Source organism: Hibiscus syriacus, unplaced genomic scaffold (genome assembly GCF_006381635.1).
Source record: "Hibiscus syriacus cultivar Baekdansim isolate YM2019G1 unplaced genomic scaffold, ASM638163v2 tig00111084_pilon, whole genome shotgun sequence".
Lineage (NCBI taxonomy): Eukaryota > Viridiplantae > Streptophyta > Magnoliopsida > Malvales > Malvaceae > Hibiscus > Hibiscus syriacus.
In genome coordinates this window covers 145,534-173,110 of record NW_024062975.1, presented here as the reverse complement: position 1 = coordinate 173,110, position 27,577 = coordinate 145,534, and the positions used below count along the sequence as shown (strand labels likewise).

The 27,577-nt window shown below is 34.0% G+C and overlaps 2 protein-coding genes and 2 pseudogenes across 3 annotated transcripts; 2 read left to right on the top strand and 2 right to left on the bottom strand.

Moving 5' to 3' along the window:
* Positions 1-77: 77 nt before the first annotated feature.
* LOC120152024 lies at positions 78-26,906 on the bottom strand (annotated as a pseudogene).
* On the bottom strand, positions 10,356-11,592 carry LOC120152027 (annotated as a pseudogene).
* On the top strand, positions 13,009-14,259 carry LOC120152025 (F-box protein At3g56470-like). The gene is made up of 2 exons (XM_039164326.1): positions 13,009-13,088; positions 13,326-14,259. Exons 1-2 carry the CDS (start codon positions 13,048-13,050, stop codon positions 14,257-14,259), a joined length of 975 nt encoding a protein of 324 aa, XP_039020257.1. The 5' UTR covers positions 13,009-13,047.
* Positions 15,710-24,416, top strand: LOC120152077 (protease Do-like 2, chloroplastic). Of its 2 annotated transcripts, none has more exons than XM_039164370.1 (22): positions 15,710-15,733; positions 15,785-15,998; positions 16,313-16,471; positions 17,011-17,061; positions 17,569-17,642; positions 17,820-17,883; positions 19,069-19,113; positions 19,811-19,918; positions 20,501-20,578; positions 20,738-20,804; positions 20,912-20,970; positions 21,358-21,457; positions 22,104-22,183; positions 22,335-22,391; positions 22,628-22,731; positions 22,832-22,919; positions 23,036-23,121; positions 23,226-23,250; positions 23,352-23,423; positions 23,665-23,715; positions 23,788-23,848; positions 23,925-24,416. In XM_039164370.1, exons 2-22 carry the CDS (start codon positions 15,801-15,803, stop codon positions 24,167-24,169), a joined length of 1,872 nt encoding a protein of 623 aa, XP_039020301.1. In that variant the 5' UTR covers positions 15,710-15,733; positions 15,785-15,800; the 3' UTR covers positions 24,170-24,416. The 2 variants fall into 2 exon arrangements, with proteins under 2 accessions (XP_039020301.1, XP_039020300.1); XM_039164369.1 differs by having other exon boundaries at positions 16,310-16,471; positions 23,925-24,413.
* Positions 26,907-27,577: the final 671 nt, after the last annotated feature.

Below are 27,577 nucleotides of genomic sequence, written 5' to 3'. Positions count from 1 at the left end.
GATTACGGTAAAAAAATGAAAACTTACTTGATGATTCTATTATGATAATTGAATATCCCAAAAGAAAGAAATAATAAATGTTATCCAATCTCAATACTGTATAATCCTCAATTCGCCTTGTGATGATATCAAGACTTGTTTGATTCTTGATGAAAGAATCAGAACCCAAAACATAGAGTGTTCTTGTTTTCTTTTCAAGACTTATATTTTCACGATATGGGACAGAGTGATTTACACCCGATAATTACATCCTCAATACTACACTAATCATCACCGTGTGTACAACAACAACAATTATCAATTACTTAAATTATATGACAAGTATGGCTTTATACCTCTCGACATTGCCCTTAGAGTCTTGCTTGGTCTTAAAGACCCACTTACACCTGGCTCTTTTAGAATTCTTTGGCAATTTCGTCATTTCTCAAACATTGTTATCATCCATAGATTTCTACTATTCCTTCATGGCCATCAACCACTTGTTAGAATTTTTACTGTTCATGGCTTGGTCAAAAGAGACTGGGACATTATCAATGCTCAATTCACTTTCATGCTCAAGTGCATAAACTATATACTCATTTGAAATAGTCGATATTTCCTCTCTAGTAGACTTCCTTAATTCTATTATTCTAGAGGTTGCACTTGCTCATTAACTTGAGTATTTTATCCTCTTCTTGAACAATGGCATCCATAATTGGATTAGGAGCATCAATTTGTTGTTGTTTCATATTCATGCCTTATGGTCGTGCTACAATAATAGGAACATCAACTTGAGATGGATCACTTGATGGGTTTTGGTCCATCAACGACTCTTTTATATCTACATTACGTGCTCCCATACTCCCACAGACTTTGTCATTTTCAATTAAGCGAGCATTCTCAAACTCTACAATTCTCGTACTATGGTTGGGACAATAAAATTTGTACCCTTTTGACCTCTCCGGATATCCAATGAAATAACCACTAATGGTCCTGAAATCCAACTTCTTTTCATGTGGATTATATATCCTCACTTCGGCTTGACAGCCCCACACGTGAAGATATCTTAAACTAGTCTTCTTAGATGTTCACAATTCATAAGGTGTCTTAGGAATTGCTTTACTAAGTACCCTATTCAATATGTATGCGACAATCCTCAATGCATACATCCACAATGAAACAAATATAAACTATCATTCATCATATTTCTCACCATTTCCATCAATGTACGATTACGCCTTTCCGCTACACCATTTTAATGTAGTGATATGGGCATTGTATATTGTGTACAAATGCCCTTAGACTCAAGCAGTTTCTTAAATGGACCTGGAATTTGTCCAATTTCTGATGTCTTTCCATAATATTCACCACCTCTATCGGAACGTATTACCTTAACCTTTCTATTTAACTGTCTCTCAACCTTCGTAATGAATGTTTCAAGGACATCAACTGATTGAGTTCTTCCATATAGTAAATATAGGTAACAACACCTAGAGTAATCATCAATGAAGGTGATAAAATACCTCTCACCGCCCCAAGACGATACATCGAAAGGACCATAAATATTTGTGTGTATTAAATCAAGTAATCCACAACTCCTTGCGGCAGCCTATTTCGATACATGTTTGGTTTGCTTACCCTTAATGCAATCAACACAAGTATCATTCAAATCAATAAAATCCAGTTGAGACAAAACTCCATTTTTAATTAGCCTCAAAATCATTTCTTTGGATATATGATCAAGTCTTTTATGCCACAAGTTAGCAGAAGATTCATTGAGTGCATTCCTTTTCATACCAACATCACATTCAACATCAACATTAAATAGAGAATTAACAAAAGTAAATTTTAGATTGAAACAATACAAAATATCCGACAATAAACTAGTACCACAAAGGTTTGTTCTACGATACAATGAAAAACAACCATGTCCAATCCTAAAGTCAAATCTTAAAACATCCAACCTAGAAACAGAAACAAGATTTCTAGAGCAATCTGGAACATATAGACACTTCTCTAGATCAAGGCAATAGCCTTATCTAACACAATTATTGTAACATCTTCAATACCGGGTTAGTGATCAAATTGTAAAGTTTTAGAATTTGGTAACTAAAGAAGAACAATGGATCAGTTCAATGATTTATTTGGAAATAAATCCTAAAAGTTGTTAGTAATTATTAGATGAATTAGAGGGCAAAATGGTCATTTAAATTGGAAAGGATAAGATAATGATTTATATGGGATAAGCTTGAGAGATTTCTCCAGAAACTCTCTTTTCTTCTTCTTCCTCCTTTCCTCCCCTGTCTCCGTAGCAAAGGTAAGTTTTCTGATTAGTTGATTATTTGTTGATTTTAAGTATGGGTTTTGATCATTAGAGGATAACTAAGTTTAAGGAAAGCTTAAGTTATCTTAAAGTCAAAAGATAAAGGAGTTAAAGAATATTAAAGATTTAGAGTTCATGAGTGAAATCTTGAAATATAGTTTATAATAAGAATTGAAAGTTAAATTTGACTTGTCATCAATCTAGTTAAGACATACGAAGTGTTAGAAGTGGAATTAACACATATTGCAAAATTAAGGTAATTATTGAATTTCATATGAATGATAGGATTTGGAGGTTTAAGATGAAATAAATGAGTATAGATTGATTTAAGTATGTGTACTGGAGTTAAGAATGAAAAAGAGGATGAAACATGAAGGATTTAAGCAAAAATAGATGACTTTTCAAGTTCAAAAAGAGGATTCTAGGCAGGGTGCATCGATGTAATGTGTATCGATGCATCAAGGTTAAATTCCAGAAATTATTGAAGGTGTATCGATGCACAAGTAGTGCATCGATGCACTTCTTAATAATAGAAACATCGAATGCAATTAATGTATCGATGCATAAGGCGTGTATCGATGCATCACCTTAATATTGAAACATCGAATGTATTTTATGCACCGATGCACAAGTAGTGCATCGGTGCACCGTTAAAGAATGCATCGATACACTGTAGAGTGCATCGATGCATACCTTCATTGAAAGACGAAATTTGCTATTCTTTTAGTCTAAGGAGTGAATCATTATAGTATATTAGTTATAATACTGATATAAATCCATTTGTGATTATGTAGATACTAAACGTTAGCTTGTTCCGGAACGATCAAAGAATTAGAATTGAATCAAAGCAAGGCTAAGGTGAGTGCCATTTAAATTGTACTTATGTATCAAATAAACATTGGCTTGTGATGAGCCAGTGATGGAGTACTATAGTAGGAAGGGACTTCTAAAATGTTATTTGAATTGTGATTCTTATGTTTGCATGAGTACATAAAAATGGGTACATATGTTATATGTATTGCACCTGTTATATGAATTGAGTGAATAAATGTTAGTGTAATGAGTTATGTGAACTGGTTTAAGTAGTGGATGTAATTATATACGTTATGTAATATAAATATGTGATTTAAGACATAAGTTAAAGAACTATATGATATAAGATAAGATAGACACATGATATTATAAGTGACTATAGGATCACGAACTATGTAAAATAGTAATGATTTATGTGATAACAAGAGAAAGGATATAAATTACATGAGTTATATATATATATATATAGGAATTTGTATAACCAACTTATGAGATTAGATGAAAAGTGAGATAAGTTAAATAACATTGATTTATAGGACAATAAGAATAATATAAAATTAGGAGACATTGACAGAAGTGATTATATGAACATGTAAAATAAGTTATACAGAGAGGATTTATGAGCTGAAATGAACATATAATATATGAGTCATATGGTAAAGATTTATGAAGCTATAGGAAAATGTTATGGGAATTATGTGATGATAAGTTATGAGAAAATATTTATATAGGTAACAAGCTATGTGAAATTGAATTAAGTAATATATGAAACTAGAATATAATTAATGTGAAATAAGTAATTAGGTAAAACTGTGAGAAATTACAGGGCATTGCTATTCGAAGTATATGAAAGTATGTATATGGATACATGTATAAGTTTATATGTTATACTATGTGCTATGTGATGTATATATGAACATATGTGAACAAGATATGACATGCGAGTTTACATGAACAAATGAGGAATGATATAAGTCATATGAAATGATCTACGTGAATATATCACTTGTGATACATGTGATATGATATGAAATATATGGTTACACATACATATGGTATGTGACAGAAGAGAAAGAACAAGTGATATGAAAAGTATAAATGATAATGCCCATGTTATATGATATGATGAGAGCTAGTGTTATAGTTGGCATGCCAAGAGTCGAGGGTATATTAGTCCTTCGGGACGTATCCAGTGGTCATTCGAGACGTATCTAGTGGTCATTCGAGACATAGTGGTCCTTCAGGACGAATACTGAACAAATGTTCGGTGCTCCATGAGGGAATTTATACGAGCTGTGGTGACAGTATTAGTGCACAACCTCAATGTACTCACATACCTTAAGTTATCACAGGTGTATATGGGCTAATAAAAAGACAATAACAAATTCAATACATATGATGCATATGCTTTTGGTGATATGGAATATGTTCCATGAATTATATGATATTATGTATGTTTAGTTGTGAAATGATAAATGTGTTATATGATATACAGAAATGATAAATACAAGATCATATGATAAATAGAGATTTCGATAATGATGGTATATGTACATGTATGTATTTTGATATATGAAATGTATTATGATTTCTATTATATGTTTTATATGCCTCACTAAGTCAACGACTTAGCGTGTGATTGTTTCACACATAGGTACCAAGAAGAGGAAGAATGATAAAAGTTAAGCAAGACAGGTCAGTTCCTCATTTCCAAAGATCAGATCAGAAAAACATTGTATAAGATGTATTTTTATAATGCAGATGGTAGTTGGCATGTAAATAAAGATTTGAATTTGATATGCTCTAATTAGTTTTTCTAAAATCATATGAATATCTTTTATGTCATTTAGTCAGTTGTTTTAATAAAAGTTTTAAAATTATTCACTAGTTTGTACAAGTACCGGTTTTGAAAAGTCAATATGACACCTCAGATTCGTTTCCGGGTCGGGTACGGGTTAGGGGTGTTACAATTATATATGTCCCTACACCTTCAATTCTAGCCTTCATATTGTTTCCCATAAATAGAAAGCTTTCACTTTCCGGAATTTGGTGGATATTTAGGTAACCCTACATAACATTAGAAACATGAGTGGTTGCACTAGTATCAAGCCACCAAGTATTAGAAGGTACATAATAAGATTTGATTCAAAGCATATAGAAACAAAATGTATTCCTCTTTTTTCAAACCATGCTTTCATTTTTGGGCAATCAACCTTCTTGTGCCCAAGTTTGTTATAAAAGAAACATTTCAGTATCTTTTCAACCCCTCATTGCCCTTTACCGGGTTGTACCTTAAATGATTATTTTCCCTTGTTCTTCCATTTCTTACTTGGAGCTTTGCTGCCACTAGAACCAGCGCTTGAATTACCACAATAGGAAAAGTTGGCTTGGGGAAGTTTGACCTTAAGTTTTTCCTTTTTTCCTTGTCTCTTTTTGTAAGAGCATGACCTTAGTATTCGAAAGAGACCATTTTTCCTGAAGTTGGTTGTATGTTCTTCGAAATTGTTTGAAATCATCACCTTTACATGATTGTAGCATGAACTCAACCAACACCCTCTCACCAAGATCCATATCCAAACTTTTAAGTCGGTTGTAGGTATTCACCCTATGAGTTATGTGTTTTTCCATTGACTGGGCTATAATATACTCTCTATTAGATAAATCATCAATAAGAGCAGTAACAACAAACTTATCCACAATGTCTTTCACAGTACACTTCTTAATTTCATCCACAAATTCCCTCACATTCTCAATCTTAGGTTGAGAAGGCTTAATATTAGGCACTATGCTAAGCTTAAGAAAGCTCATCATAAGCCTATTCGATCTCTCCCAGTTCTCCCACACTTTCTTGTCTGCCTCCGGACTAGTATTGATCAGTTTAGTGGGCTCATCCATAACTAGAGCTAAATCAAGTCCTAAAAGGCCATCATTTAACTTTATAAATCCGATCCAATCATCATAGTTCTGCCCATTAAACTTGATATCATTGGCAGTCATATTTAACATAGTAGAGACCACTACAAACATTTACATCTTACATATTAATTACTTTGAATTTAAACCACAATTCAGACTATAACATATACCAAAATATTGCATTTAAATTCACATTTGGGCTAAATCTAAACACAACCAACAATCATCAAACATGCATCATTCTTTTAACATATATAAGGTCAATCATTAAATTTACTTTAACATACAAATAATCTTTGGATGCAACTTATATATTAATTAAACAAAGTTCATAACCTACTTCAAATGTTTTTAACCATGAGTAAGATCTACCTTTGGGTAATCGTATAACTACATGTTAATAGCTATAAATGTTTATTATTCTTAAATGTCATTTATGATGCTACATCAAATAAACATTTATAAACATAATATAAATCATTTATTGAATTTCGAGTAGGTCACTTTGGTGACTAATGCACTCATTAAAATATTAAAGATTTAAATTAGGATCCAAAATGTTCGATGATCCTACACTTGCCATAGTAACTTCACTTACTGCGACAACATCATTAACTCTACTTGCCTCGACAACTTCAGTTGCCACGGCAACGTCATTCACCATCAAACCGGGATCATATAATTGTTTCTTATCAATTAACAATCAATCTAACATCAATATCATAATCAATTGTCAATTTTCAACTTCAATTAATCTTCAATAAGAAAATACCCAAATTTCTTAAGAAATCTAAATTGGTGATTTAATTCCTATCAAACCTGGCTCTGAGGCCAAATGTTAAAATCAATTAATCTTGCATACGGAAGCAATTAACACAGAAGGATCTTGATAGGGTAATTAAATTAACCAAATCAAGCTCATGGCATAATTATTAAGAATTACAGTAAAAGAAATGAAAACTTACTTGATGATTCTATTATGATAGTTGAATATCTCAAAAGCAATAAATAATAAGTGTTATCCAATCTTAGTACTGTATAATACTCAATTCACCTTGTGTTGATATCAAGACTTGTTTAATTCTTGATGAAAGAATCATAACCCCAAAACAAAGAGTGTTATTGTTTTCTTTTTAAGAGAGAAAAAGAGTCTCGTCTTGAAAAAAAACTGTATGCTACATGAGCTTTTTAAAAACTGATTCCACTATGATTTTTAAATCACAAAATAACTGAAAGGCCAACATAACCGAAAGTCCCTTCTACTTTTCAGTTACACATAACACCACTCAAACTTATATTTTCATGGTACGGGACAGAGGGATTCACACCCGATAATTGCCTCCTCAATACTACACTAATCATCAACGTGTGTAAACAACAAAAATTATCAATTACTTAAATTATATAAATCAATATTAGAAATCAAAATTTCTAGCCGTTTATCTTTGTTCTCTTATATTTTCTTAGGTTATGGTTTTCATACTTACTAAGAACACCCCTTTCCTTCTTTGTTTCTCATTCCCCTATCTTATAGGGAGGGATGGATCTAGGCGGAGTGAGTGGAGACGGTCGTCAAAAATTTAAATTCATCATATATTTTAAATTTTTTCTATGTGTTTTTTTATTGAAAATATATTTTTCGTCCCATAGAATTTTATAAGTTCAAGTTTGCTTCCTAAAATTTTATAAGTTCAAATTCACCCCATAACATAAGATTCTGCTTCCGTCCATGTCTTTAGGTAAGATTGAGATTAGATTTAGAATTTATAAAAAAAATTACTGCATATAATATTAATGATATTTATGACTGCATATGAATATTGCTCAACTATGTATTTATGTATTTATTTATACATGCTTTGCATTTTATCTATATTTTTAATTTTCTGACTGCCGGAGGTCTTCCACGGAAGCTACTCTCAACCTGGCGTTGGGGGCAGCCTACTACTCTACCTCCCCCTTACCCCATTGCATATGGGAATTGGGTTTTGTTGTTGTTATTGTTGTTGTATCATATTGGTTACTTTTATTTTAATTTGTCAATTTTAATTATTAAAATTTAAAAACTTACATTTTGATCATAAATGTTATTGAATTATTACAATTTTATCGTTAAGTCGATACCTCTTGTTATTTTAGGGATGTGACATGTTGAAAAATAAATAATTTTAAATTTGAATTCTAAAATTAAGATGAAATATAAATATAACCCTAAACATTAGAAATTTTAAGGCAAAGTTCATTCAATTATTAAGTTCATGGAAAACCAAGTTCAGAAAAGAGTTAACGACTATATATATAAATAATCGAAACATAACTTTTAAAATACAATGATAATCAGTGTGAACTACTATTTGACATTTAAGTAAGGCTATTGTTAATGGCCGGTGCATATGTATATTGTCTCCTTATGTATATATATATATATATAAAGAAAGGTAGTAGCAGTTCCATAAGTTGACCCAAAGAAGTCGGGCTTGAAATTGGAAGTTGACTATTGATTACGTAAGGCGTGTTGCCACGACAAATGTAAACTCTTAATCATATAACAATAAACGTTCGTTCACTTTATTATAATCGTTTGTTCTTGAACTCGAAACTTCTAAAAATAATAATAATTCATTTAACTATTGAGGTGATTTGATTCGTGTGGACAAATGCAAACTCTTTTCTTCTTCCCTTTTATCGTTTCTTATTGGTTTGTAGACGTTTCTCCTTCGCCAATCATTTTCATCAGCTTTATCTTTTTCCTGCAACGGCAACCCGTGAAGGTTTTTAAAGGCTAATGCGAAGAATATATAGTCAAGTGGGAAAGGATTAGTTGCATGGATTATGTTAATTGCAATATAATACACAAAACAAAGCATCCTACTTAAAAAAGGCACACACACCGATGTTGGTGTTGGGTGAATGCATGTTGACTAAACCTGTTGGAAAACAAGGGACTGTCGGTGTTGTCTTCACCACGTAATAAATTATTGAATAAATTACATGTTTAATATCTCATCTATTTTCATATTTTTGTTTTAATCATTTAAAAAAGCATATTTAAGGTTATGTTTTTATTTTAGCATGTCCTTATTAAGTTAATTTATATGTTAACTTTTATTATATCACTATTTCTGTAATAGAAATATATATGTTAAGGTTATTTTTGATTCATATTATTGAATTTTTATGTTAAGATCAATTTGATAGAATATATATGTTTTAGAACTAAAACTTTTATTATATCACTATTTATGTAATAGAAATAATCCTTAATAATATCAAATATAATTTCTATGCTAAGTAAAGAAACGCGGTCATCTTAACGAGTAAACGGTTCACCATGCATGTCAGAAACAGATTGAATGGGGCTTATTTGTTGAAGAAACAGATTGAATGGGCCTTATTTGTTGAAGTTAACGAGTTCCGAGAGCTCTATGCTAAGTACTTACAATTTTAAGCAAAGTGATGTCACAATGTCGAAATTGATTATTCTCTTAAAGGACATAGATTGTACGTTAAATTTTGCTAATGCTTCATGATCCCAGCAGAAAGAATACTCAACATATAAGCAACAACTGGTATCTGAGATGTAGGGTCCTGGTTACCCTGCAATTTCTACGAGAATACTTTATTGTAACCATAATGTATCTGCAACACCTTCACCCAAGTTACTAAACAAAGACGGGCACAATACCTATTCAACTACAAGTAACAAATGTAGAGGCTAAATTCAGTCGAGGGGAAACAATTACCTAAACGATAAATCATAGATCCAGAAAAAATGGGCATGGGGTGGCCAGATGACAGAAAGGAAATCACATGTACAAACCAATAAGATAGACCTTTGTGCATAATGATGTTATAATACCTGATTGTCATAGGTCTGAGTGCATCTCTCCAAAAGGAATATGGATCATCACTTCAGGTACCTTGAAAATCAATACACCCACTACAACATCCATTCTTTTATAGGATAATAGGAATCTTTAAAAGCATCAACCAGAAAATGTTGCACCAAGGAACAAAAGAGAAGTGCTGAGTACAATGCACTAGTGAAAACACAGAGAAATTGAATAAACTGCTGAGAGAAAAAAAAATCAGAATTGAAGAAACTAGGTTATTGAAGGTGGAAACAAATACATTAGGGGAACGTTCTATCATGGTTGTCCCCACAACATTATACTAACAGATGTTATCGAGGGAAAATCAATAAATTAATATTTAGTATCTAAATCAAATTCAATGATACACAGAATACAATTTGCATAGACATGCAATGCACCACAAATTACAAGTGTGGGGGAATTTGATCCCATGAAGCAATTAAATGGATAGAGTGAGACGTGACCACAGATTATCCACATCCACCCAAAAGGCTGATACCGCAGCCAGTCAAATATGTTCATGGAACATTTTCTGCTTCCTTCCAAGACTAACCTCTCAATCAACAAGGTTTGTTTTGTTTGTTGTCTCTCTTAAGCTGAACCTTGAGTTTCTTACCACCTAACTGGCATCCGTTCATCATGTTTATTGCATTTTGAGCAGCTGCTGGAGAGTCATAACTAACAAATACTGCAAAGAGAGATTCTTGAGAGAGAAAGCTCCTTAACAATCATATTCAGATTAAGAGGTGAAAGAAAACGCATTTACCGAAACATTTGCTAACTACCGTTGCTTTGTCAACAAAAACCTTTGCACTTAAGACCCTACCAAATCCTTGAAAAGCATTAGCCAACTCTTGATCACCGAATTCTTGAGGTATGTGATAAATAAATAGATTTGCACCAGGTGGACCCAAGCAAGAGCATACACTAATTAATAACACGCCACCACCAGCAATATACTTTCAAAAGGCAACAAAAACCTAGAGGATCACAGATAACAAACCTTCAATCTGGCCTCCTGAATTTGCACCAACAGGGGAAGATGATGAAGAATCACTGCTTACATTTGCTTGTGGCGCTGAACCATGTGAACCGGTCAACGGATGATGGCCCATGACTCCCCCAGGATATGCCATGGGGTACTGATGACCTGGCACAGCAGGGTAAGCTGAGCCCACATAACTTGTCGGAGGCACAGCATAATTTCTAGGAGAAAGATTGGATGCAAGGTCAGGTGTAATTCCTCGCATTGGTGGCAAGCGGTACTGCATAGGTACGTAACTTCCTGGAGCCTAAATAAATAATGAGGTGATAAATAACCCATAGCTCAGTTAATAGGAGGAAACAGAATCATTGATAACTACCAGAATTTCTTTCAGAATTTAAAATCCAGACCAAAGAAACGGGTAAAACTACCTGATAACCATATCCATTATATGGGGGAACATAACCCATTGGCAAGGCTCCAAACAAAGAAGGATGTGGTGAATCAGCAATTGGTATGTTCGAAGCTTGAGATTGAGCTTTCTGGACCCTCCGAGCTTGTCTTTCCTTTTCTGTATCCACCCATTTGACAACGAGAGGGACACTTGAACCCTAAAACAGCAAGCAATTGGTATGTTCGAAGCTTGAGATTGAGCTTTCTGGACCCTCCGAGCTTGTCTTTCCTTTTCTGTATCCACCCATTTGACAACGAGAGGGACACTTGAACCCTAAAACAGCATAAAATTAAACATAATAGTCGGATAATCATTTTATACTTTTAATAGTTGTTATACTCAATAAAGTAAAACCTGTCGAAAAATTATGTTGTAACTTTTAATAGTTGGGAGACTCCATAAAGCAGCGTCCTATAGTCGGGGATTATTTACGTAACATAAACATTTAAAAAAAAATTCTTAAAATTAAGCTAATGTAATAGCTCAAGGGAATATCTCACAAAGTCAAATAAGAGTTAGTTTTACCTAATAAACTTTTTTTAATTAAATTTCAAAGGAGTACCCGTCAATAATGCCAACAATTCCCATTTTATGTACATTCATGCAATTTGCACTGAAAATGACTACAAGTTAAATAATAAAATATCAGCAATATTATCCTTGTAAAACAACCTTAATTTTATGTAGTTTTTAATTTTTAAAATGATTTATTTTATAATTTTAAATTTATGATTATAAGAATATTTTATATTTTAAGATAAAATTTAAATAAAATAAAGGGTAAAATACAGAAATGGTCCTTTGACTATAAGATATTGCTTTATTAAGATCATCGACTATTAAAAGTTACAAAATTGTCCTCCAATTATAGAGTGTTGCTTTGTTGAGTCCCTCGACTATTAAAAATTACAAAATAATCATCCGACTATTCTTTATGTTTCAAACTTGTTATCTTCCATTAAAAACTGACGACATTTTTAGCTGAACGTTAACATGCTGACTATGATATGATAAAATCTGATATCAAAATCTCAAACGACTATCATATCCCAGTCATCATGTTAGCATCAAACTTAGACAAACATCAATTTTTTTTACGGAAAAGGACGAGTTGGGAACATAGTAAATAGTCGGGTGACCATTTTGAAACTTTTAATAGTCAAGGGACTTAACAAAATAACATTCTATAGTCAGAGGATCACTTTTAACTTTTAATAGTCGGTGGACTTAATAAAACAATACCTATAGTCAGGAGACCATTTGTGTACTTTACCCTTAAATAAATTGGATAGTTGTTTTTCTAATAAAAATATGTAATTTATTTGAAATATAAATCTAAATTTAAATATAATAAACTTAATATTTTCAGTTTTATCTATTACTTATCCTATTCATTTATGTTTAGAAAATTAATTGTAACTTGAGTTTGTTTTATACTCGCAATTTAGATTTATCCATTGTTAATTTGATTTTGAAGAAGTCATTTTAACATTCAAATTCATGAAACTGATAACTAGATTATCTCTGATTAGGTAATTCAATTCCACTGGGCTTTTTCTCCTGATTTAATTAAAGGGGAAAAGAGTAATTAAGTTATAGATTATTATTGGATGGAAGACCTCAGTTGAAAGGAACTCTTATATATGAGTGTAGATTGCTTATAGAGAGCTATAGTTTCTTCAGTCATCCCAGTTCTTGTTCCATGGGGAGCATGGATTCTTCGGCTGTGGTTCACTGTCAAAGGTAAAAGATTGGGTTTGCGATTATTTTATTGATAATATCGATCGATCTTATTCGATCAACTAGTGCATACCGTTAGCCATTCATCTGTCATGAAATATTGCGTCTTGCTATTGGAAATGTGTTCTTAATGGTACTATAAGAAGAATTACAATCTTAAGAAGTGTTGATTTTGATTAATTTCTACACCAATTAGCCATTATGTATGTGTCTGATGCAAATGTGGTAATTTTTCTCCAGGCCGAGCACGCGTGATCCAGTTGTGGCGAGGGAATGGGGTGATCTTCCTTCTGAACTTTTGCCATCCATTGCTGATCGTTTAGGTCTAATCGAGCTTCTCGGTTTTCGTGGCGTCTGCAAGGAGTGGAACTCTGCTTCTTCGACCGCTTCGGCTGAGATCGAGGCCTCACCGGATCGAGAACCTTGGTTTCTGATTTACGGGGAGAATGACAATTCTCAATGCACGTTGGTTACTGGATCAGGCAGACAATATTCCATTACCATCCCAGAAATGGATGGAGCAACCTGCCTTGCATCGAGCCAAGGGTGGCTCCTTCTGTTCCGCGAAGGCTCGATGTTCTTCTTCTGCCCTTTCTCTCGTGCCAAAATCGAGCTTCCGGTCCCATGCGAGTTAGCTCACCGTGAATTCTCGGACGATGTAGCGATGTTTTCAGCTCCTCCGACTTCGAAAGATTGCGTCGTATGCATCGCTTGTAGGACCAAACAGAGAGAAGGCTTGGAGCTGTACATGATTCACCGCGGAGCCAATTCATGGACCAAGCACAAACTCGAGTCATTCCCCAACAAAATCGTGTACGCCGCGTACCACAACGGGGTCTTCTACTACTTCGACAACACGTGCTTGATGGTGTATTTCTCGATCGAGGATCGGAGGTTAGCCTCCGGTAAGGTAACTTACGCGACGTCGAAGAAAGACAGGTGCCTCCCATTCAGATTCAGTTCCAATCACGAGAAAAAGGACAGGAAGAAACGATTGGCATTGGTACTGGGAGAAGAAGAGTCTCTAGTTTCAACCTGCGGACGAGGGTATCTTGGCACCCTGCTGATGATGATCCCTTATGAAAACACCGGGCAAGCTCAAGTACCTGGAACCCACAAAGGGGTTTGGCTTCAACCTCGTTTCCACCATATTGACGAAAACCAAAGCTGGTGACCACTTTGTTCGGGTGAATTTGATTTTCAGCACTTCTCTTTGAGTTCAAATTTTAGATCATTATCTTTAGGACTATTCTTTTATGAAATACTTAATAAGATCAACAACGGTTTTTTTTTCCTTCTCTGATAAATTTGTTCCTTCAAGTCTCCCTTGGCTTATTTAAAAGAATCTGTACTCTTCAGATATTTTGAGAATTATGTTTCAACGCTTCATGGCTACTTAGATTGAGAAATTTGAGGAAATGGTACTTGCCTACCAAGTGTTTGTGTTTTTGTTTGTGTGAGTTTGCCATGAAATCTCATTTAGCCGTCAGCCGTTCTAGATTTTTATTGGGATAATTTAGCCGTCCCATGCCCATCCTAATGCAAGTAACACAATATTTGACGTAACTGTTTCATTATTTTTTATCGAACAAAATATATTAAAAGTCATTAAATTATACTTTTATGATAATTGATAAGTTTGATTATTAGATTTTAAAATATAAAATAATTTTAAACTTATTAAATTGTTAAAAATGATTATTTTAAAGTTATAATAAATATTAAAAAAATAATAAATTTAATGTTATTATAATCATCTAAAAAATATAATGACAATTTTAAAAATTCAGTAGCATTATTTTTAGTGACATATAGTCTAGTTTACCCTTTTTTCTTTAGCGAGTTTAAAAACGTATTTGATTAAAATATTAACAAAATCATTATTAATATAATATTTCTTAGGGTAAATTATACATTTAGTATCTAAACTATCTATTTGATCCATTTTAGTATCTAAACTTTCATTTTTCAAAATCATATCTAAAGTTTAGTTTTTGTTCATTTTAATACCTTATTCAAAATTTAACGTTAGTTTTTGAATTTTTTTTGAAAGTTTAGGTACTAAAATGGGCCAAAATTAATATTTTAAGTACTAAATGCATTAAGTTTTTAACGGTGGGATGCTAAAATGAAACAAAAACTAAACTTTAGGTATGATTTTTAAAAAATTAAAAGTTTAGGTACTAAACAAATCATAATTGATAGTTTAGATACTAAATATGTAGTTTACCCTATTTTTTAATATTTATAATCCTATTAATTTTTATTTTAATATATATTTTAGAAAAGTATTGGATCCAATAAATAAATGATTACTTTTATTTTCAAAACATATATATGAAATATCTTTTTAAAAACTTTTTCTTATAAAACAAAAAACAAAAATGATTATATTTTAATTTTATTTAAAATTATAAAAATAATATAAAATATTACGTTGATAAGATAACGTAATTATATTTAATATCAAGTAATTTTATGATATAAATTTTTAAAAAATTTAGAAAAATCAGTCCTAAATTAAGCAACACCAAAAATATCCTAAAAACACACTGCAAAGTTATTTTCCTTATCCTCATTGACGGTGAAGGAGGCGCCAAAAATCAATAACCTATTTTTTCGAAGTACCCATCGGATAAGGAAGAAGAAGAGTGAGGTTTTTGAAGGGAAAAAGTGTGAGCTTCTTGAAGGGAAAAAGTGTGAGCTTCTTATGTTATGGCAATAACAGTAGCTAACTGCTGCTTCTCCGCGCTCAGCGCCTCCTTCAAATCCCGTGACTGCCATCTTCGTCTCGCTAATTTCACTTCCACTTCCCTTTCTTGCCTGGACGCCCGCTCTCTTAAAGCCACCAACAATAAGAAACGAGCTCCCAAGAAAAGCTCCGCCGCATCTCCGCGTAAATCCAATGCCGAGGTAAGTAAAGCTTGCAGCACCGGAATTTGCCCTTTGCTTCTTTGAATTAATCATTTTGTATGCCATTGCAAAGTACGTTTTGGGAGGTTTTATTATAGAGCCATACGTATGTGATAATTTCAGCTTGAGGGAATGATTGGTGTTAGTAAGAGAGTGCTCTCCCTGTATGGGCCTTTGAATGTATGTTTTGTAGATTCGAAGAAAATTTGAACTGCGAGTTTGGTTTATGCCACCTAGTTGGCTTGTTCTCTGATCTAATAATGTAAATTACTAAATTGTATTTAATCGTAAGAAGGATTCTGTTTTTACAGAAGAAACTTCCGGGAAGATTGAAAGATGACAAGTCCAGTTTATATGCTGATGGAGGTAGTGGAAAGGGGGGCGCCGGCCGTCCTCAATCAACAGGTTTTAAATCATTTGGTACACAAAGAAAAGAGAAGAAGGAGTTTGAGCTTGATTCAAGGGAACAACAGGTGTACTTGCGAACCTGTACTTTCAAAAGAATTTGTTTTACTTCTACTGCTAGCTGTTGTTGAACATGAAGGAATTTGACTGCAGACTTACAGAATTAAATATATTTGTTTTTATCTATTGCTTGGCTATCTACTAAAGTTACTACTACAAGGCTACGTTTTTGCATATGGAAAAATCCCTTTTTATGATCATTTATGACATATGGGGCCTAGTCGATTGTCTTATTATACTTCTGAAGAACCAGGACCTCATTATGACTCTTTATTTGTTCACAAGGCTAGCTTAGAAAGTCACTTGACTCCAACTCCAATCATCATATACACGATGTAACACTGAAAACGAACAAAGTGCTAATCATGAGAATGTTGGATCCCATGAAAATTTATGAGAACTTTTTTTATTTTGTCTGGAATAGTTATCATTGAAAATTTGTTTTTCAAAACTTCTACAAGCGTGCTTTCTAAATTTCTTACCAAAGCTGTTATTTTATAAAAGGACTATCACATTTTCCACATCATGTGTTTCCATTTCATTTCAGGTTGAACCAGGGAATTTTCAGGATGCAACCTTTCTCAATGCTGTGGTGAAGGTTCGGAAATGATTACAACAAAAAGAAATGTTATGTCTGAAGTATTGTTTCCTTCTGTGCATATCCAAATTGCATTTTTGTGTATCCTTTTTTTTCTAGTTATGTTTATTCTTAAGATGATATAGTTCTTAGCCTTTGAGTCATTGAACCACAAATGCAAGATCTACAAAGCCTTGTCTGTCCCATTCTCCAAAGTGTGCAGGATACACATCATAAGGCTAATTTAGATGGCTAGGTCATAGGGTAGACAAATTCGTCATTTTGGACCAATGACTGACACTTCTGTAGACGAGAAGAAATTGCTTAAAGCTAAATAGGCATTTTGGGTGCTTCTTTAAGCAGTGAGTGATGCATTATTTCTAACCTTTATGATAAGCTTTAGGCAGAACACTGTACTAACCTTTATTATTTTGAAGAAATTGGTCATTAGCGTAAATTTCTTGGTAAGTCATTAATTTACAAAATCTATTTGCTACTTGTTTATGATAAGCATTATTTCTGATCTAGGTTTACTGCACTCATACTGCACCTGATTATTCTCTTCCTTGGCAAAAGCAAAGGCAATATACAAGCACCGGAAGGCAAGATTCTAACCTGTTTCTGGTTGAGGCATATAAACATCTTTTAAGAAAAAACATATAACTGGTTCTCAAGCTTTTCTTATTCCCGTCAAGTGGCTTTTGTCTGTCATTCATCTTTTGTTGTAGACTAGGTTTTACATTTAATTTACGGTTATATTCCTTTTTCTAATCATGCAGTGCTTTCATGATTGGGGATGGGAAGCTCTTAACAAATGCACATTGTGTGGAACATGGTACACAGGTACTCTATTCAAGTTATGGAGTATATAATCGATGCTAAATTATCTGTGAAACTTAGGGGATACAGATATATAGTTGAATCATCATGTAGCTGGATAATATAGCTTTTGAATTTCCTGAAGATATTACTGATTGCTGTTGTTTTTACTGTTTATGTATGTGATCCCAGAAAGCTACTTCTACCATTTCTTATCTAATTAATGGAAATGAGGTTACTTTGTAATTTTAAGAGATATTTAGGATGATATTCATTGGAAGATTTAAGATTTATTTTGGTCTGAAGGATGACTTAAGATTTGGTTTTTGTCTGAAGGAAGATTTAAGATTTTAGGTTCTAAATTTATCAACCAAAAACAGGCCTGCATTAGCTACCTACCACTGAGAATTTAAGCCCTACTAGACACCATCTTTGGCATCTTTTCTGCTTCTGTGTTTACATTTAAAATGTGAAAGAAGAATGGCATATAAGGGAAAGCGAATATAATTCTGGATTGATGTTCAGCATTAATAATTCAGAAGTCATTTATTTTTAGCTACCAATTTGTTAGTTGGATATTTGCATTGTGCGATCATTATGCGGATTTAGATGCATTTAGTTTTAGATTCTTAAGTAGGAATGGCAACGGAGCGGGTTCGGGGCGGGTTTTGCTTGCCCTGTCCCCGTCCCCGAAATGAATCCCCGACCCTGGCCCGATCCCCGTCGGGGATTTTTTTTGCCCTGTCCCCGAAGCCGACCGGAAAATTATACTCAAACCCGAACCCGAAAATATTATATATATAATTAATATAAAAAATATAAAATATTATATATATATATAATCGGGCCGGGCCGGGGATACCTTGCCCCGTCCCTGTCCCCGACCCGAAAAACCCTGATACCATTCAAACCCGACCTGACCTGAACTTGACCGGGTTTCGGGTTTCACCGTCGGGTTCAGGTCATTCTGCCATCCCTATTCTTAAGTTGTCTTTATTAAGATTAGTAGTGCACATGGACATCTTGACCTTGGTTATCTGTTGAAGTAAATAAAGTCATCAGGAGTTTCATATTAGCCATTTTAGTTTTCTCTCTAATAACTTCGAGCTGTTATTTATTTGTTTACATTCCTAGTCTACTATGATTGCATTTTGCTGTTGTGTTCAGTTGATTATTCATTCTATTTGTTTTTATCTTTTGCGACTACAGGTTAAAGTAAAGAGAAGGGGAGATGATACCAAATATGTTGCTAAGGTATTGTTCCTAATAAATTTTAATGATGTTTGACCAGAAGTGGTATCTTAAATTTTGTTAGTACTTTATCAGACATAATATCATGAAAACAAAAAAACTAACTTATATAGTTTCTCATTATAACATGTGACTTCAATTTAATATATTTCTTTAAGATACTTATAAAAGGGATAGTATGTCAAATGAAGATATCTGCATGGTGATGCACATTGTTGGCTAGTAAGATATTGTTTGTAAATATGATAAGGAATTTTAAGATGTTCAGGTGATGCAGGAGCATAATTTTCTAATTTTTATTTTATTATTTCAGGTTTATTTTATAACATTTATTAATTATAGATTTAGGATAGATCGCTAAGGCTAGGGCTATTAGGTACTGTTAGGGATATTAGGTATATTTAGAGTTTAAATCTAGGGTTAGGTTTAAAACTTTGCTTGCAAGAAAGCAAGCATATGTAAGTAAGTTGTAGGCTTTAAAGCCAACACAATAAATCTCGTTAATAAAGAAAAACTAATAGTCTTTAAACCCTAATTTTTCCTAGAGTTCCAACTTTCAAACTAGTTTTTAGCCTAGTTTCTTTTTGATTTGCTGCTGCTTTTTCTCCCATTACCCACATAATCAGGTCATGAGTTGTACTGCTTGTTCAGTATTATTAAAACCTTACAATTTAGTATCTTCTCATGATATGCTGAACAGGTTTTAGCTAGAGGTGTTGATTGTGACATAGCTTTGCTTTCAGTAGAGAGTGAAGAATTTTGGAAAGGAGCTGAGCCACTCCGCTTGGGACACTTGCCGCGTCTTCAGGTTTTGAATAGCCCTTTTACTTTATTTTTTTTAAATCATAGAATTATTCTCCCAGTGCATTTTGCAATACCTCATGCTTCATCTTGACTCTTAAAGACAATGCTGTTGATTAATTGCCTTAATAAAATTAACAATTGTTCAGATTCAGCTGAGGAACTATGATAAAAGAAATTCCAATGGTCTTTGACCTTTCTTTGGTTTATTTATTTGATTTGGGTCCGTGATATGATCTGCTATCAAAGCAAATTCATGCCACACTAAGTAGCTCCTCCATGTTTGATTGTCTTATAAGGTCATAAATTTGTATAAGCTTTGTGTATCATTAATGTCTTTGTGAGAGATTCTGCATACCTGCCTATCTGTATCATGCTCTAGATATGACGTAGTGTTAAACAGCATGAAGTCCATAGCTTAAACTACACTTCAGAACAGTAATATAAAATTTGCTCCATTTTTCTTTTTATCAATGCGACATTCAAAGTCCTTCATTCTTCAACTTTAGTAGATCATGCTAAGTTGGCAACTATAATTTTCTTTTTGAAGTTTTTTGAGCCATTTCTGTTCTGTTTTCTTTATGGGCAGGATGCAGTAACTGTCGTGGGATATCCCCTAGGAGGAGACACCATTTCAGTGACAAAGGGAGTTGTATCTCGTATAGAGGTTTGATTCACCCCTTCAAAGTGATAATTGGAAGCATCCATCAGATTTTGCCCCACATTATAATTACTTTGATGCCCGCATCCATGTGTTCTTTATTCTTGATGAATTGTCAAATGAAAAACAGTATCAAATTTTCTCTCTGATATCATTCTACTTCAGGTCACTTCATATGCCCATGGCTCATCTGATTTGTTGGGCATTCAAATTGATGCTGCAATAAATCCTGGTCAGTGAGTCATTCAAATTTATATATAAGCATTTCATCAACTCCCTTTTCAAAAGGTGTTGCCCCTATCATTGTGATAGTCTTTGCTTATACTTGGTAGATTTTAGGTAATAGTGGTGGTCCTGCATTCAACGAGCAGGGAGAGTGCATTGGGGTTGCATTTCAGGTACATCTTCTGTGTTAATTTTGATGAACTTCAAAAATTTCGAATTATGCCAAAATAAGTTAGCAAATACTTGGTAGTTTTAAAATACTTTATTTAGTTTAAGGTTATGTTTCCTTTTTTTCATGATGCCATTGCCTACCATTTTTCTTTAAAATTTTTGTTCATGACTAAAGCAAGCATTAATTGTTCATTTTGGTGTTGTACCTTAGTTGAATTAATTATTAAGGTTATGTCAAAATTTGTAAAGTATCATATTTGGTCCTATTTTAATTTATCAACTATTATCTTTTTCATCATATATTCATGCTTCTGCTTTGTCCCTCATAATCTTTTCTTCCCCCTAACTACCACTTATTAAATTATGTATTAATGGGAGAGTTCCTTTAGGTTTACAGATCTGAGGAAGCTGAAAATATTGGTTATGTGATACCAACTACAGTTGTATCTCATTTTCTGAATGATTATGAGAGAAATGGAAAATATACAGGTTAGAATCTTTTCCTAATTTGCACTTTTGGTGGTGCTTTCATGAGTGTGTGGAATATGTATTATACCTGCTTGTAAATCCGTGTGAATATATTTGGAATTTAAGAAGTAGTGCATTAGGTACTTCTTCCTTTTCACCATGTTCGTTGTTTATGCTAGTGTTTAATTTATGATACAAATTCATTCTTGTGAGTTTTAGAGATGTAGTAGCTTCAATATATCTGTTCACATCCTTCAAAGATGTTGATCCATAAGGTTCTTAGTTTAGGTTCAATTCATTTGGTTTCTTTCCAAAACACACTACTTGGATCTACAATTAGATTTTCTCTGTCTTCATTGCATAATTGTTTGTGTATTTTCATAATTTGCACATAATTGCATGATGAACGGAGTATATCTTAACAGAGTAAAATGCTTTCAAATAAATCTTGCCACTTGCTCCGAACAAGCCACTTTTGGATTTACAGTCATCTCTTGTAGCCCGTCGCTTGAACTAATCATTATGCTAAATATTATTTTTCATCATTGACTATCATTCTATTTCTGATTTGTGATTTACACCTAGTAGTTAAGGATGAATATCGGAGGTACATGGCATTTTCTACAAAAGTAAAATAAAAAAAATAAAGCCATTCATTGCATTCCAGGTTTCCCTTGCCTTGGTGTATTGCTGCAGAAGTTGGAGAATCCAGCACTACGTGTGTGCTTACAAGTTCAGTCTAATGAGGTACTTATGCTACAATTGACTCGGCATAGCAAGCAAATGCACACGCTAACTTGTGCAGATATTTCCAATGCTATTTTAAACTTAGTAGTGTCAAGTCAATTGAGCAGCTCATTTCCGTAGATATTTCCAATGTAAAAGTTGACTTCCACAGGGTGTGCTTGTTCGAAGAGTGGAACCTACTTCGGATGCAAATAATGTTCTAAAGCAGGTATGTTGGCAATGATCACTAGTATGAAGCATGTTGCACCTTTAGTTATATTTTATTGTTCATCTCAGTTTTCTGTTCTCACACACGTCTTATTTATTTCTAGTGGTTGTCACGAGAGACCAATTTTCTCACAAATGATAACAAAAGCTTAATGTCAAGGATTTATTTCGCTTGTTTTCAGACATTGTGTATATCTGAAATTAAAGATAATCCTTATTTTACATTTACCTTTTCAGGGGGATGTGATTGTCAGTTTTGATGATGTTCATGTGGGTTCTGAAGGAACAGTTCCATTCAGATCAAACGAGCGCATTGCATTCCGCTATCTCATAAGTCAAAAGTAATTGGCCCTCACAGTTCCCGTATTTCTTCAAGCATTTGTTCCATATTCCTGTAATATAATAAGCTAGTCTATGTATCCAATTTAAGCTCTCTTACAGATTTGCAGGGGACGTAGCAGAGCTTGGTATTATTAGAGCAGGAAAATTCATGAAAGTACAAGTAGTATTAAACCCAAGAGTACACTTGGTATGCAGTTAAAGTTTTGGCCTTCAACTAAAACATACGGCTCCAAAAATATCTGTTAGATTTGCTTTCATTTAGTGCGAATAATGATTTAGTTCCTTTTGTGGGTGGTATTCCAGGTTCCCTATCATATTGATGGAGATCAACCTTCATATCTAATTATTGCTGGTTTGGTTTTTACTCCACTTTCAGAACCATTAATTGTGTAAGTGTGGAATAACTCCAGCAGTTCATTCAATTCTTTTGGTGAATGGATTTAACAATTTAAGGCTATTAATGCTGGTCGTGCATTTCATGTCTAATTTTCAGGGAGGAGTGCGAAGAATCAATAGGAGTAAGTTGGGAAACTCCCGAAGCATGATATTCTACTAATATGTGTGTTTTGATCTCTGTGTTTTTAAGGTTTGACATTTAATTGTGCATTATTCTTCTTAGTTGAAACTGCTGGCTAAGGCACGGTATTCTTTGGCAAGGTTCAAAGGGGAACAGATTGTAATCCTATCACAGGTACGATGCTTATGACATTTTGTATGTTGATATTTAAGGCAAACTCTCACTTAATATGCTTTTGCATTAATGTCATAATAATCTGCTGGGGTTTACGAGATGAAACATGATTATCTCTTGTCATAACCATTCTTCAAAACTATGACCATCGTATTGCCGAGCATGGTTTTCCTTCACCGGAATCTTGAAAACAATATTTCGGTGCATGGGATTTCACATTTTTTTATCTCGTCTTCAATAGGTATTGGCAAATGAAGTGAACATTGGATACGAGGATATGGGTAACCAGCAGGTTGGTTTTATATATATCCTCCTGATTTGCCCTTCCAATTTATTCGGATGTGTTAAAACATAGAAGTTTCAGGTTTTGAAGTTCAATGGAACTCGAATAAAGAACATCCATCACCTGGCACACCTTGTTGCTTGTAAGTCCTAACATCATCATCACCACCATTCATCTTATTGTTAAGTAGTTCTCATGGCAGCCTGTATTCTGGTCAGGTTGTCAAGACAAGTATATGGTTTTTGAATTTGAAGACAATTACCTAGCTGTCTTGGAGAGGGAAGTAGCTGTAGCCGCCTCAGCTTGCATTCTAAAAGATTATGGCATTCCATCTGAAAGATCCGATGATCTTTTAGAACCATATGTTGAATCACTTGAAGACAACCAAGCGGCCGAGCACGACTTTGGAGATAGTCCTGTTTCAAATTTGGAGATAGGTTTTGATGGTCTCCTTTGGGCTTAATTTATTAACGGTTTCAAATCATAGGTTGGGTAGCAAAGGTCAGACGATAAAAGAAAATCGTTGATTGGAAACCTACGACTGGTTTTGAGAGCAGCGTCAATTAGCCTTAGCCAAGTCGAAGTTTCAGTGGCTTATTAGCCTTTAACCCTCATATGTGGGGTTGCCTTCATTTTTTTTATTTAAATAATTCAACTGTAACATTTTGCCAAGATTTTTAGATTTGATAAAGGGGGCATAGCATAACAGGTAAACAGGGTTGCATGCATAAAATCGGAATTGGGTGGGCGTTTTATTTCAAATTTGATTAATATTGTAGATTTGAGAAAGGGCACCACCATCCTCCTTTCTAAGATATAACTCGTACCACATTCTTTTTAGATGTTCACAAATGGTAAGAGAATTTGTTGCTAACATCAAATTTTATATGTGCATTTAAGTTTATGTAATGAAGTAACTTACATGAAATATTCACGTTTTACGTTTGAGATCGAATGGACTGAAATTCCGTCATCGATATGTGTTGTTCGAACGAAGATCAGAAACACTTAAATGCTAAAACATTTTTCCCGTTTTCTTTGGGTGGGGTTTTAAGAGAACGTTCGACTCCAGAATGGCTTGCGAATCTGGAGGCTTCAGGGCTTTCTGGCTTTATCACAACATATTCCAACTTCCCTACCTACTTCTAAATCGAGAGCCACTACGAATTTACAATAATTTCAGAGGATCTGATTTCCACCTAATATTTACAAAAGCCATGTGAATCCATATATATATATATATATATACATACATACATTCGCACACTAGGCAGATCCTTAAATCCAACCATCTTTCCCTGGTGCAAAATTCAGTGAAGAAGAGGTTCTGTTGGTGAGCCAGGAATAATTGGCGCAAAACCTCTCCCACCAAACATGGGACGCATGACGCTGTCATCAAACTTGCGCCAGTAGTAGTGGACAGTATTAGCTAGGAGCATACGCAGGCTGGTTGGACGGGGGATGATGTCCTTACCCGCTTCAGCATCTGCAATTTGCCCGTCGGCAATAAGTGGCAGATCTGCCATCGGCTTTGGAAGAAAAGGATCGAGAATCAGAGGATGCAGTGCAGCTAAGGTTCTTGCTCGGCGGCAGCAACAGCCTTACTAGAGGCTTCGTCAATAATCCAAACACCTGAAACAAAGACAATCAATCTTACATGATATGGCACAATATGTCACATCTGATGCACGAAAAAGTTTTGCAGCGCTTTCTTTTGACAAATTGCAGTCTTTGCTTCCTAGTTCCTTGTTCTACCGTGCCGAGTTCTTACGTAGCCACCCATCTAATACCACAGGCTATCTTATTCCACATTAGGGTCGACCTCGCCTTTTTAGTTAATCCTAGTGTTTAGGGCAGGTCGACCTTGCCTTTCTAAAGCAAAGGTCTAACATTAAAGGTTTATACAAATACCCCTGGGTACAGTCATTAAGATATCTATGACTATGTATGTAAGTAAAAGCATGGTTATTGACTTAACGACAAGAGAATAATACATTATGGTGAGAGAAAATTTTCAAGGAATCACCACTAAGAAAGTTTCCCTTGACAAAATTATGCGGGGTAGACCACATCATTATTGAGAAACAGTTCTAACTTTAGGTTGAGTCCTTACCACAGTACTGAAAAGGACAACAGTGATAGTGCTGGCTATCATAATGGCATTTCCTCGCAATTAAGTGTGCCCCGATCTAGTTAACTGCATGCATCCAATAAATTACAACTTCGGTGGCAAGAACCAAAGCGGAACAGCAATTATAGTGTTCTTTACAGTTAACACTGAAAGAAGAACGTCAATATGACATGCCAAAAGCAAATGCACCTCACAATGACTGCAGTAAATGGATGGTGGTCGTCCAAGAATTCACAACGTTTTGGTACACGTTTCTCAATTTATAGAAAATCATGATGAAGCATTCATCTTACCATACATCATTATTTGATCAGGCACTCAAATGCCAAATTTATACCATTTTCACTGCAAAAAATTCTCTCCTCTAACGAGGCAAACAATTCAGAAAGCCAGCAAATTCATCCTGAGAACATAAAGTTCTATGCCTTACTACTATTATCTAATATTGATGTCAAAAACAATATTGAAATGATTATTGAGCAAATTCATGCTGAGTACATAAAGTTATATACCTTACTACTATTATCTAATATTGATGTCAAAGTCAATGTTGAAATCAATGAAATGATTATTGATTTATGTTTGTTCAGCTTTTGGGAAATAAATCAATCACAATGCAGAAGTCTCGAGATCATACATCCTATCACCTAATTTACCTGATTATAAGCAAGCGCCACAGACACAGAACCTCGCATGATCCCTCCCACCATATAGTAACCTGTTTGACTTGAATAATTCAGTACATCAAGAATGCCAGAGGGAAGAAAATCTAAAATATAACTCAAAATGTCGACCTGTTGCATCAAAGTAAATTTGTCCCTCTCAGCCCTTTTGAATAAATTGGATATAAATGATAGAGGGAATACAGAAGCTGGCCTTCCGACTAGAACTAAGCCAAGAAGTATTGAGCTAACCCCCGCAGATGTTCCGGGACTACAGAAACACACAATATATCCAACTGAGCAGTCAATTGATATTGAGAGACATCGCTTTGATATTCAAGTTAGATAACATTTAATGAAAATAAAAAGCACACAATGGTAACTGATAAACATACAATATTGACCATCTATATTACTTGACATTACGTGATCAATTTCTTGATATGGTTAAAGATGAAGATGAAAAGATCAAATCTCTAAAATTATCTATGCAACACGACAAGACAATATAAATGAAACTGTACTTTAGCCAAAAATATAGGAATCGCCTTTTGCTAACAACATTCCACTTCTCTATATCCAAAGCATTCATACCAACATATAGGAAGATGAAAATCTCTGATATGAATGATAATGTGGCAAAAGCATGCCTGCAATGATCAATAATCAGCACAAGAATGTAAAAACGTGTCTATCTGGCTTTGATAAAGAATGCCTTAAAAAAGGAAAGGGAAAGAAAGACAATTACAAACAGAAAAGCTTTTCAACATGTGGGGACTAAACTCAGTCACATTATGCCAGGTGTAGTGTGACATAACAATGCCACAAAAGAACACTGTAAGAATACTGCTCAAACTGAACAACTGAAAAGCAAAATCATTATCAGAGAAAACAAGGAGCAATGTAAAAACAGCACCTGAATATTAGAAAGATAGATCTTTAGGCACACAGTCATAAAAAAGAATACTTCAGCCATCATATATGAGAGGTAAGCCATGAGAATCATGAGAGCAACTTCACGATCAGTAGACTGCCTAAATTATAAAGATAAAGGAAAGGACGTGAAGTGAGGAGCCTC